Source organism: Lepidochelys kempii, chromosome 15, assembly GCF_965140265.1.
Source record: "Lepidochelys kempii isolate rLepKem1 chromosome 15, rLepKem1.hap2, whole genome shotgun sequence".
NCBI classification, from domain to species: domain Eukaryota; kingdom Metazoa; phylum Chordata; order Testudines; family Cheloniidae; genus Lepidochelys; species Lepidochelys kempii.
In genome coordinates this window covers 22,100,634-22,112,635 of record NC_133270.1, presented here as the reverse complement: position 1 = coordinate 22,112,635, position 12,002 = coordinate 22,100,634, and the positions used below count along the sequence as shown (strand labels likewise).

General features: G+C 42.1%; 1 protein-coding gene across 2 annotated transcripts in view; it reads right to left on the bottom strand.

The window, feature by feature from the left end:
- TMEM132D (transmembrane protein 132D) overlaps window positions 1-12,002 on the bottom strand; it is a 387,025-nt gene that overhangs the window by 125,418 nt on the left and 249,605 nt on the right. The window contains exon 4 of one of the 2 annotated variants that reach the window (XM_073312908.1): window positions 7,657-7,840. The exons of the other annotated variant lie outside the window; for it this stretch is intronic. Coding sequence (XP_073169009.1) covers window positions 7,657-7,840 — 184 coding nt within the window. The remainder of the gene's footprint in view (window positions 1-7,656; window positions 7,841-12,002) is intronic. 2 annotated transcript variants of the gene reach the window in all.

The following is a 12,002-nucleotide window of genomic DNA, read 5'->3' as shown; positions in this document are numbered from 1 at the left end:
TGTCTTATTGATCCAGCTGGGCTCCATAATTGACTGTGCTGATTTATAGGTCTATAGGATTTGTGCCGCACAGCTTGTGACAAAGTTCCTCCTCTGTCTTGGTGGGTTCTGCACTTATTGGTGGATTTGCTCGCCTCAGAGATTCATGGCAGCCTGCAGTTTGGCCATTTTTGCTAGTGGCTCAAACCTGCCATTCATTCAGCTAACCTCATCACTGGCCAGGATGGGGAAAAGGAAGAACAATCCCCACAGTCTCTGCTGATCCACCTAGTGGGTCAGGAGACAGGCCAGGGAACTTCCCCTCTGGTGGGGCCCATAGTCCAGGTCAACTCCTCCTGTATCCAATAGGGAGTTGGGGGAATGAGGAGAACCCAGGCCCGCCCTCTACTCTGGGTTCCAGCCCAGGGCCCTGCGGATCACAGCTGTCTACAGTATTTTGTGTAACACCTGTGTGACAGCTACAACTTCCTGGGCTACTTCCCCATAGACTCCTCACAACACCTTCTTTATCCTCACCACAGGATCTTCCTCCTGATGCCAAATAGCGTTTGTACTCCTCAGTCCTCCAGCAGCACGCTCTCTCACTCTCAGCTCCTTGCGCGCCCCTCACTGACTGAAGTGAGGTCTTTTTAAACCAGGTGCCCTGATTAGCCGCCTGTCTTAATGGATTCTAGCAGCTTCTTAATTGGCTCCAGGTGTCCAAATTAGCCAGCCTGCCTTAATTGGTTCCAGCAAGTTCCTGATTGTTCTGGAACCACCCCTGTTACCTTACCCAGGGAAAAGGGACTTGCTTAACCTGGGGCTAACATATCTGCTTTCTATCACTCTCCTGTAGCTATCTGGCCTAACACTGTCACAAGTGGCAGGTCCAACAAGCTACCTGGCCTGGAAAATCCCCCCAAACCAGAACTAACTAGAAAAGACCCGCAACATGATCAAGACGTTTGTGAAGGGAAAGTAACCGACATGCTGACATTTTTGTGCAATGTGAGTAGATTGAAACTGAGGGTACATCTGTACTACAATCAATCAGAGGAGGGACTGCAGCACATGTACACATACCCAACTAGCTTTGAGCTAAATAGCTTGGATAACAAGAGCAGTGAAGCTTTGGCAGCATGGGCTAGTGCCACTTGAGTACATGCACAGGATCCCAGGTGGGCTTGTACAGCGGGTGCCTCATGCTGCCAAAGCTTCACTCTTACTGTTATTCAAGCTAGCTACCTTGAGAAGTGTTTGCTTAGCATCAATCAACTGGCTATTCTAGTTAGGACAGGGGTTCTCAGCCTTGAGACAACGACCCACAGGGAGATCACAAACAGGTATCAGAGGGGCATAACTTCCCTGTCGTCCCCAGATTGCTAAATATGAGTGAGGTGCTACCTAGATGGTGGAATGCACTGAAAAGGGGTCCCAGTATGGAGAAGGTTTGGGGAAAACACTGAAGCAGTCAGGTGATTTGGGTATTTCAATCACAGTTCAACTCCAAAATGGATTTGTTTTAATCATTAACAGATGAGATTTTGACTCATTCATTTACCAACACATTAACCTTGCCCTCTGCCTATGTCCAATAGAGATTACAGATGGTTTACAGATGGCTTCTGTGCTATTTGCATCTTTCACCGTACTCCGAATTACTGAGGTTCGACAAAAGGCAAATGTCATAATTATGAAATAGCTGATGGGATGTTTAAAAATAAAAAAAGAAATGGAACAGTAAACATTGTCTAGTTGATTATTTAACAAAACAGATGGAATAGCTTAAAGAAAAAAAGCAAATAAAAACGGTGAGGCTGATTCTTTATGGTGACCATAAAAGATAATGCTGTATCAGGAAAATCGGGGAGTAGAGTCTCTCTGGCTTTCATGGTAGATCATCAGCCCTCAGCTCAGCAAATCTCTGGGTGAGGTGTTATTATACTGAGGAAGATTCGAATGATGATTTCAGGTAACAAACGAATGGCACTAACACTGCTTTAACCTCACATTTCCAAGGATTTTAAAGAAATCGACAAGGTCCCTTGTCACAAACAGCAGACATTGTGCACTGCAGCTCGGCAGGTGCTCTCTGAACGAAATTATGCCATGATATTTCAGGGTGGGATGGGCCAAGGGTGGAAGTTCGACTTCTGAAAAGACCCTCTAACCCCTCCCCATTGGAGAGGGGGTGTACAGTACTGTAGCATTAGGATGGGGATGCAAGGCAGTTCTGCTGCCACTCTACAACCTGAGAGTTGAAGGAGTGGCAGAGAAAGATCCCCATCATGCTCAGCTGTACTAAGGTGGAACAGCCTCTAAGTGATACATGAGGTGATGAATTGCATTTACACGGCTATACAATAACATTGGGTATGGATACCTACTCAATGGGCCACAATGATTACTGATGCGTTGCTCCGCAGAACTGAGAGCAGAATCTGGCCCAAACTTCTTTAACTGATGTGTGGTCATAATAATCCATCTAAGGGAAGGAATATTCACCTCATTCTCCCTGCTCTGTGGGATGTTCCCCTTTATTTAAATGAGACATAGCATTTCTGTGAGGCCTGCAAGATGCACTGCAAAGCAATTGTGGTGATAGGCCATGTACTGTTTGTAATCTGTAGCACCCAGGATAAGCATCTCTGCCTACGTTTCATCAGTTTAAGGGGATGAGCAGTGCATCCCCAGTGCCAGAACAGGTGGTCACCATAATCTGAATACCTATCCAGACGTTGTAAGTGATTTATCTGGGCATAAGAGTGCTTTTTTATTGGTAAATTTGACTTGCAAGCCCATGTTTATGAGTTATGGACTACTAAGGCTGGCTGGTCTCCAGCACATCAGTGTTTGTTGTCAATATTGGTTTTGGGGATCACTGGATCATCAGAACCTGAAAGGTGCTTTAGTCACCTCTTATTTTTGGATTTGAGTAATCCTCAGGTCAGAAGATAAAAAAGAAAGCAGAAGCTGTGGCCAGTCAGAGGAGACCAACAAAGCTACTCTGTTTCATAAGCCAAATACAATGGTTTTGGGGACAGGATTACTCAAGGGATTGGTGATACAGTTTATCACTGGTTCAAATTCATCCCAGATCAATAGTGACCAAAAATCTGGAGGTTGTTTGGTAGCCTCCCTTAAAGCGCCATCTCCAAAGTCCATTGAAATAAATGGAAAGACTCTCATTAACTTGAATGGATTTTGGATCAGTCCCAAAATGTCTCACTGCAGTCCCTAATAAACACGTCTCCACATTGCAATTGGCACTAATTGGCCCCTGGGTTGGCAGTCTCAGCACAGAGATCGGGACTGAATGGTCCTGGACAATGCACTACGCTCCCGGGTCTTAGAGAGGCTCCCTGCAGATTGTGGTGATAGAAGAATATTGGTGGGACAACATGGGTAAGTGGCACTGTTGTCTCCTCTGCCACACCTCTCTGGCTAGAGGATTTCAGTCTGCAGGATGCCTTTCAGCAGCACTAATGTCACTTTTCAAAAAGCTGATTAAAAGGGCACTTGTTCCCCACATACTCCAACTTCCACATGGGGGTGCAGATTAATGTTCCAATGCAAGGTAAGGCTCATTCAACGCACGTTGAATGAAACGAGTCTTTGGCCGTGCTACTTCTCATCTCACTGGCAAGAGCACGCTTGGCTCTCACGCATAACTTACCTACATGGATTTTGTCACACTTTAAAATTAGAAAGGGCTTAGTTATTAAAGTGTCAGAAGGGGCTGGTCTTTAAGGTACCCACACATCCATTATATGCACGGCATAGCTTCTCTCATCAAGATCCTAGAGCCCTGTTATGCTTGTTTTTGTTCAGTAGTCCTGCTGGAGTCCCAAAAGTTAAAATGCTGGCTTCTTGTAGAAAACTGCAGCCAGTATTGGGGAAAGGTAAGGCTGTTGTAGCAACGGCCCTAATAATTTTAATGGGGAAATTTCCAATAAATCTTGATGTTGATATGACCCAGGATAAAATCTATAGCCAGATGCATTAATCAGAATTTAATTATCTTTTCTCTTAGAGTTTTCTAACTTAAAAAATACAGTTCATCAAACTGACTGATATGCTGCTGTTACGGAATCACAAATCCATGCGAGTAATCAAAAAAGAAACTGAAGAATAGAAAAGGGTGGTAGGGTATTAAGTGGTAGTCTATTAGGAAAAATGTATACAATTTTAAGATGTAAAAGTGTTCTTTTGGAGATTAGCTTCTAATCACCATGTTCAATTGTGCTGTATTTTGGTACTTACAAACATGAAATTACATGCTCCATAAATAATGAAAGCCCAACAATTGCTAACCTGAGCTTATCCCAACTCACAAAAATATATGAGCAGTTTAACAGTTTTGCTTTCATTGCTGTTTTCCCTAAAGAGTAGACTATGGCTAATATGGCTTTTATTTAAAAAAAAAAAAAATTCCCTACCCCTCACCTGCTCAAAAAGACCCCTGACTCTGACAAGGTGACAGGGAACTCTGAAGTGCTAGACTACGAAGAGTTACACATATTGAAAGGTCTGCACCTGAATCATCATTAACTAAGTGCACAGTGAGGCACTACAAAGATTTTCAGATTTGTGATACCCTTGGGATTCTTCACGAACCCTGGAGTTATTACAAAGAATGTTAACTCTATCCTCGGTTTGTCAGTAATCATGAGACCCCTGCCATATATCTATGCTTCCTCTGTCACCCTTTATCCCAAACACCTGTTGCCTTGCAAAATGTCATCTGCTGATAATTTTGTAGACTTCATAATGAAGTGAAAAGAAAAGGAGGACTTGAGGCACCTTAGAGACTAACCAATTTATTTGAGCATAAGCTTTCATGAGCTACAGCTCACTTCATCGGAAGTGAGTATACAATTCTAGACTTATTGACAACATGTTGTCCCTTTTATCTTTGGAGTGACGACAGAGTACTGGCTGTTTTGCACCAACTAGAAGGAACATGGTTGGCCAAAAAATGAGATCTACTCTACCCAGCTATGTTTTGGGTTACGGGCATACATAGGCAGAAATAGTGTTCTCCTCTGCTGGCACTGCTAGGAAGGCAACACATTACATTACCCTTTCATCCAGAGATGGTGCAAACCCAACCCCCAATAATACAGATTACATAAAACAGATCAAATCTAGGGTTTCAGCTCTGAATACCTCCGAATTTTGTGGAAGTTCAGATCTGGATCCAACCTCCCTCAAGCCTCCCTCTGTTATCAACAAACTAGCAGAGCTCACCCACTACTTGACAGTGAGAACTAGCATATGAAAACATTCCTGTAAAGCAACACGTTTATAAAAAAACATGGCTAGGATGTGATAGGTGATCACAATCCCAGATGGAAGCAGCTGTTTCAACTATGATATATACTGCAGCATTGGAAACTAGAACCATTAAAAAAAAAGTGTGTGTCTGAGAGAGAGAGAGAGAGAGAGAAGTGAAATACCATTTGGTGAAATAAAGCATCAGAATGACGTCTGAGTTGTTCTAAAGTTGGTAAATTACAATAATGGCCCATATCAGCTCTGTGTAGTTCTGACGTGCACAATAACACCCTCAACCTTCACTAATGGCATAATAATTAACTGGCTGTCACTAGGCAACAATCCAGGTTCCTTTTATTTTTAAACACTTCATGATTGATTTTTATTTTTCTTTCAGTGCTAAATAATAACGTGTCAATATTTTCTAATTGATGGTCTAGGAGCAGACACTGGGCAATCAAATCTTAGATGATTATACTTCATCCCTGACGGTAAGATAATTTAAGGGAGGGAGGAACCACAGAATACATTGTTTCCAGTGTGAATCTGGAGCATCCAAGTGTCTTCTTAGATGCATCAAAAAACAGTTCTTTTACCTTGATCTCATCTTCTCTGAATAGTGATTATGGAGTTATCCTTGTGAGTGGGTTGATGGAAAATAGATATTTGGTTTTACATCGTGTTTTTCATTCTCCATGTACTTCACAGTTCTTTGGAAAGTGACACATTGTGACTGGTTGCCCCTCACATAAATCAGAACCACAGTTTGAAAGAAATAAAAGCTTCCACTTCAGGAAGAGGCTTAAGCCTGGGCTTAAATTTAAATGGTGACATTATGGGAGTATACGTGTGCTTAAAGGTAGGCAGGTCCATAAGTACCTTGCTGAATTTGGTGCCTGTGGACACCTTTGTGTGCCACAGAAGGTGTAAGGGTAGAATACTGGGGATGCCATGACCATCCACTCAATCCCTGCTCTCCTTGAGGTTAATAGCAAAACTCTATTCAAAGGGAGCAGGATTAAACCCTATGCAGGCTACTATGGCAGCCTTTATGCACACGCTCAGCAATAAATGAGACAGAGCTTTGGAGGTCAGAAGCTGTTTTACTGAGATACTCGTGTAGAACATCTAGGTACATACTCATGTAGACACAGAAGATAGACTTTACTTGGTTATATTTTTAATAAGTTAATGAAGCAGCTTGACTCTGAGCCTTGAGAGAGTGAAATAACCTTTCACCCAGTATCCCAAATGTGGTGACAGTTCCACACGTGCTTCTTATTTTATTTATGAAGCCTGGTCCATCTTGAGGAAACGTGAGCTGGAGACGTGTGAATGGGTAAGGAATTACATGTGTATTTTGTAACTCAAAGGACAACGGGTCACAGGTTATGACCCAGAAGACAACAGGCCCCAACAGACAAGGAGCCACTGAAGAGTCTTAGCTGTTCACCTAAACACAAGGGGTTGAGATCATCTGGGTAGAATAATCCCCTCCTGTTAGTCTCTAATGTTACTTATCTGGGAAGGAGACAAACTTGTGACTAAGAAAACACACCCTACAAGGAGAACGCCTACTTGTGTGATGGTTCCTGAACCACAAGACATTGCCTGGTTTCCCAAATGGCAGTTCCTGACTGAATCTGAAGCATCCAAGACCAGCTTTTTTGAAGTAACTTTATTCTTTTTGTCTCTTTAACAGGACATGTGAACACTTATGTGGGGATGCGTACCAGGAAAGACCTATCCCAGTCGTTTTTGGGGAAGGGGGTGTCCATTAATAGTCATAGCAAGTGTGTGTATATATGCATAGTAGAAGCTACCATTAGGAATGGATTAACCTATGTTTGAAGCAAATCTTATCATAGATCTCTAAGAATCACATGGGCTACATAAAAAATTGAACCTTAGCCTATTCTTTCCACAAGGGAAAGTTAAAGCTGCTAAGTAAACCCCACAGAGATTGCAAGATTTAATAAGTAATTTAATCATTTGTGTTATATTAACTTTGTGATTTGATTACTATTGTATTCATGCAATAACTTGACCAATTGGTCTTCAGTTATGTGTTTTGTAGTTATCCAATTTTCAATTGTATTACTGTTAACAGTTTGATTTGACTAACTCAATTTGTATTGTAATATCAACATTAATTATATTCTTAATACTTTAGGGAAATAAATTATCTAACTTTGTAGTTATTAGTACTTTTGAATGAAAATTGTAATTGGTTTTCTCTGATCAGCTAGCAACAAGGTAAGAACATTGGACTCAAGTCTTAAGAAAAACCTCATCATTGTAGTGGAGCTCTTCCCTACCCTTTTCCACAGAATGTATGTACTTTTGCTGCCATAGTTGTAAGCAACATTCAGACCTCGCAAGTAATGGGCAGTTCCTTACCATGGCCAAAGGAAGGACTCCTACAAGATCCTTCTGGTTTACATAGATCTTGGAGACTCCTAGATCAGATGTCGTATCCCCAGGATATTCAACCTGCCACGTGATCAGCTGGGTCCCAGGTAGATCACTTAGGTCTTCAATTTCAAAATCAATCTGCATGATCTCTGAGGAAGGACTGCCAGCCCTGGAAAAAAGAGAGATGCCTTAATTCAGGTGAGTGACAAACCAGCAATATAATTGCATCTATACTAATAAATCATTGGATTATTGCTCTTCCTAAGAGAGGATTTATGGGACGTAGGAATTAGAAATCAATTAACTATTTCCATGTATTATCCCAGGATTTTAGTGCACTTTACATACATTCTCTAGGCCTTGCACCACCCCTGCAAAATTGGTAGCTCAGTACTATCTGTGCTTTATAGATAGGGAAATGGAGGCAGAGAGAGGTTAAGCGTTGAGGTTAAAGTCATAGGGTGAGTTAGTGGCAGATCCAGGAATGCCTGACTCCAAAGCTCTGTGTTCCAACCATCAGATTATATTTCCCCCTTGTTAAAAGCAACATGCAAAAGGAATAACCTGGAGGCAGTTGGCCACTGAGATGTGAGACTGTTGTAGATCCTTCCTTCGAAGCAGTTTCTGTCCTTTAAAAAGGGGAGGATGGAGGAAACTGGAGGCTATTTCTGGCTCTGCCCCTGCCTTACTGTGACACCCTGGGCAAACCCTCTAACTCTCTGTGATTCAGTTTCCTCCATCTGTAAAATGGGGACAATAGTGCTTACAGCTTTACTTCCTCAGGGTGTTACAAGGCTGGGTTGATGTTGGCAAAGCATTCTGGGATCTTTGGGTAAAAGGTAGCAGAGAACTACAATGTTTTATCTGTGATATCCCTGGATCATCTGCATTAGAGTGTCTGATATATCACCATTACAGTGCTGTTTATTTTTATGGTGTATCTTTTGTACACCGTGTTACAAAATCCATTAGAGAGCAAATGAATCACAACCAAAAGGGAAAATGGAGGCTGTACAGGAGAGATTTAAAGTGGGGAACTGATCAGGGACTCAGAGGGTTAGAGCCTGTAAACCTTGTGATAAAATCAGCTACTGCATAGGAAACAGCTTGGTAAAGATTTTACTGCACGTCTTGCTGAGATGAGATCTATGGACCACTTGCTTTCCTAAAGACAGGTTTCAAAGTAGCAGCCGTGTTAGTCTGTATCCGCAAAAAGAAAAGGAGTACTTGTGGCACCTTAGAGACGAACAAATGTATTTGAGCGTAAGCTTTCATGAGCTACAGCTCACTTCATCGGATGCATGCAGTGGAAAATACAGTGGGGAGATTTTATATACACAGAGAACATGAAATAGTGGGTGTTACCATACACACTGTAAGGAGAGTGATCACTTAAGGTGAGCTATTACCAACAGGAGAGCTGGGAGTGGGGCGGGGGGGAACCTTTTGTAGTGATAATCAAGGTGGGTCATTTCTAGCAGTTGACATGTTCTTGTCAACTGCTGGAAATGGCCCACCTTGATCATCACTACAAAAGGTTTTTTGTTTTTTTCCGCCCACCCCCGCTGGTAATAGCTCACCTTACCTGATCACTCTTGTTAGAGTGTGTATGGTAACATCCATTGTTTCATGTTCCCTGTGTATATAAAATCTCCCCACTGTATTTTCCACTGCATGCATCTGATGAAGTGAGCTGTAGCTCACGAAAGCTTATGCTCTAATAAATTTGTTAGTCGCTAAGGTGCCACAAGTACTCCTTTTCTTTTTGCTTTTATAAAGGGGCCCCAAAAACCTCAGGATGTACAGTGAAGTTCCCTAGCACTGCAACATTTTGAGGGATATTGAAGCTGACAGTGATTTTACCCCTCAGCCACTGAAGGCCATTTAGTGATCTGTAACGCAGGTGTGTAGCGGTGAATGGTGAAGGTTGAATCCATTTCAATGCAGGAATGAGACCCGACAGCTTGAAAGGAAGAAAAGAATGTCACAATTACAGACGGATCACAAGCTGCTCAAGCAACCCTGTCTCAGAGGGCACAACTGGAAGAGAGAGAAAACAGCAAGCAGCTGATGGGAAAACTTTTAATGAAGTAAGCTGTAGCTCACGAAAGCTTATGCTCAAATAAATTTGTTAGTCTCTAAGGTGCCACACATCCTCCTTTTCTTTTTGCAGATACAGACTAACACGGCTGCTCCTCTGAAACCTTTTAAACCTCGCAATCTTCCCTGGTTGCTGTAGGAAGAGAGTTAAAACTAGTCATCTCTTTGATCAGAACCAGTTGTGACAAGAGCCCCAATTCAGGACTGCTCCCAAAATGCCCAGGGCTTTTATCATTTCAGCGCTGTTCAATTCCTTGTCTAAAGCCACTGCTTGGAGATTTTAATCGGCAGACCGCTGAAAGTCTGGACTCTAATGGATGTATTGAGTCATCGCTGTCACACAGAGACTTTTAAAAAAGGAGAATTTGCATCCACTCCACACTTGCAGAATTAATGTCGCTGAATAATTTTACATTTTATTCAATTGCTCATCACTTTATGTCAAACCCACGAGAGTGCAGTTTGCAAACGAATACTGAATGCAACCATATCCCACCCTGACCTTAGTGGGACCAGAAAACTGCTTTATGCAGCGGCTGCAATTGAAACTCAGTTAGCCTTACTGTATAAACAGGAGCAGGCCGTGCACTACCCATAAATGCATGATACTTATCTTGCTTTGTACAACACATGCCAACTCTACTTCTCTTAAAGAAACAAATGTAATCATTGTACAGAAGCATCCTGGCTCTGAGCTCTCTTTCTTTAATCTTTTCCTGCACCGGTGGCCACTGCTACTCGTCTCTGGCTCTATAGAATGGTGCTGTCACAGGCAGCGTCTCCTGTCAGTCACGGATATAATGCGCTACTGGGGAGGTTGGCGTTGCAGAGGAGATGGCATGGCAGTTGCAAGGAGAGGATTAACAAAAAGAAAGAATGAAAACTTTTCAAGATATGGAGGGGATTAGAAGGCAAGAGGGAGAAGTGAAAGGCAGAAGAAGAGAGGGGAAGATGAAGGAGAAGAGAAGGGAATTGGAGGATAGGATAACAGAAAAGTGGGAGAGGTTAGAGAGGAAGAACAGAGGTGTTTTCCATTTTCTCCCTCACACACACACACCCACACCTTTTTGACTCCTTTTAAAAAATATTCTCTTCACCTTCTGTACACTTACTTCCCCCTTCCTGCCTCTATGCCATTGCTCTCCTCCTTAACTCAGATGCTTACCTGCAGGGTCCTTAACCACCTGCCTAGCTTTAATCCCACTGACATCAATGGATCAAGTGCTAACAGTTAGGCTTGTGATTTTGTACTTTGTTAAATCGGGCCTCAATTTTTACCCAACAGGCAAAACTCTCCCTGCAGTCAATGGGAGTTAAACCTGAACAAAGACTAGGTAAAAAAAGATGAATAAGGATATTAAGATTTTGCACATTTTGTGGACTGGAGGTTTTTCCCTCTTTTAGACTGTAAGATCTTTGAGGTAAGGGCTCATTTATCATACTCATTTATAGCACCTACCCCAGTGGAATCCAACTGGGTTGAGGCATTCAGGTGTTGGCACAATACAAATATTCAATAAAAAACAACAACAAGAGGAAAGGCCCGTTTGCTAGGAAGCATCTTTGCACATTTTCCCTTAAATACTACTGCAGGCCAAAGTAAAATGAAATGATTTTCATACCCTCTGTGATATTCTCAATTGTCAAAGAACAAGAACGACAACACAGCAATGCCTGTGGAAATGGGACACACTGTCAGCCCTACAGCTGGCCAAAAAATGTTTTTTTCTCCCCACTGAATATTCATATTTCCACTGAAAAATTTGAATACTTAAATATTTTGTCTCCAAATCAAAACATTTCTGTTAGGAATGTTGCCACAGTATCTCCTGGGAGTTGTAGTTTGGGATTCTTCATATTCCTGTTTCTCCTGTAGGCTGGGCTCCTTGGTTGGACTTTATATCACCATGGTCTCCCCTTGAGAGTTTTAACCGTTCACAAAAAACTACAATTTAGTCAAAAACCCAATTTTCCATTGAAAAACAGTTTCAATCAGACCTAGTTAGCAATGAAAGGCTCTTTCCCTTACTCCTTTAATTGACAGGTCAAGACGTTTTTTAGCGATCAGTAAGGATCTCAACATTAATACAAAAAATGTAGAGAAAAGTATGAAGGGTTCTATGATCCATGCTCAGACCAAGCCTAAAACTACCCAGTCAGGAACACACATAAGACGCACACAGTCATGTCTGCTTCAAGCAAGATGTGATCTCAGCAGTACAGCACAGAAA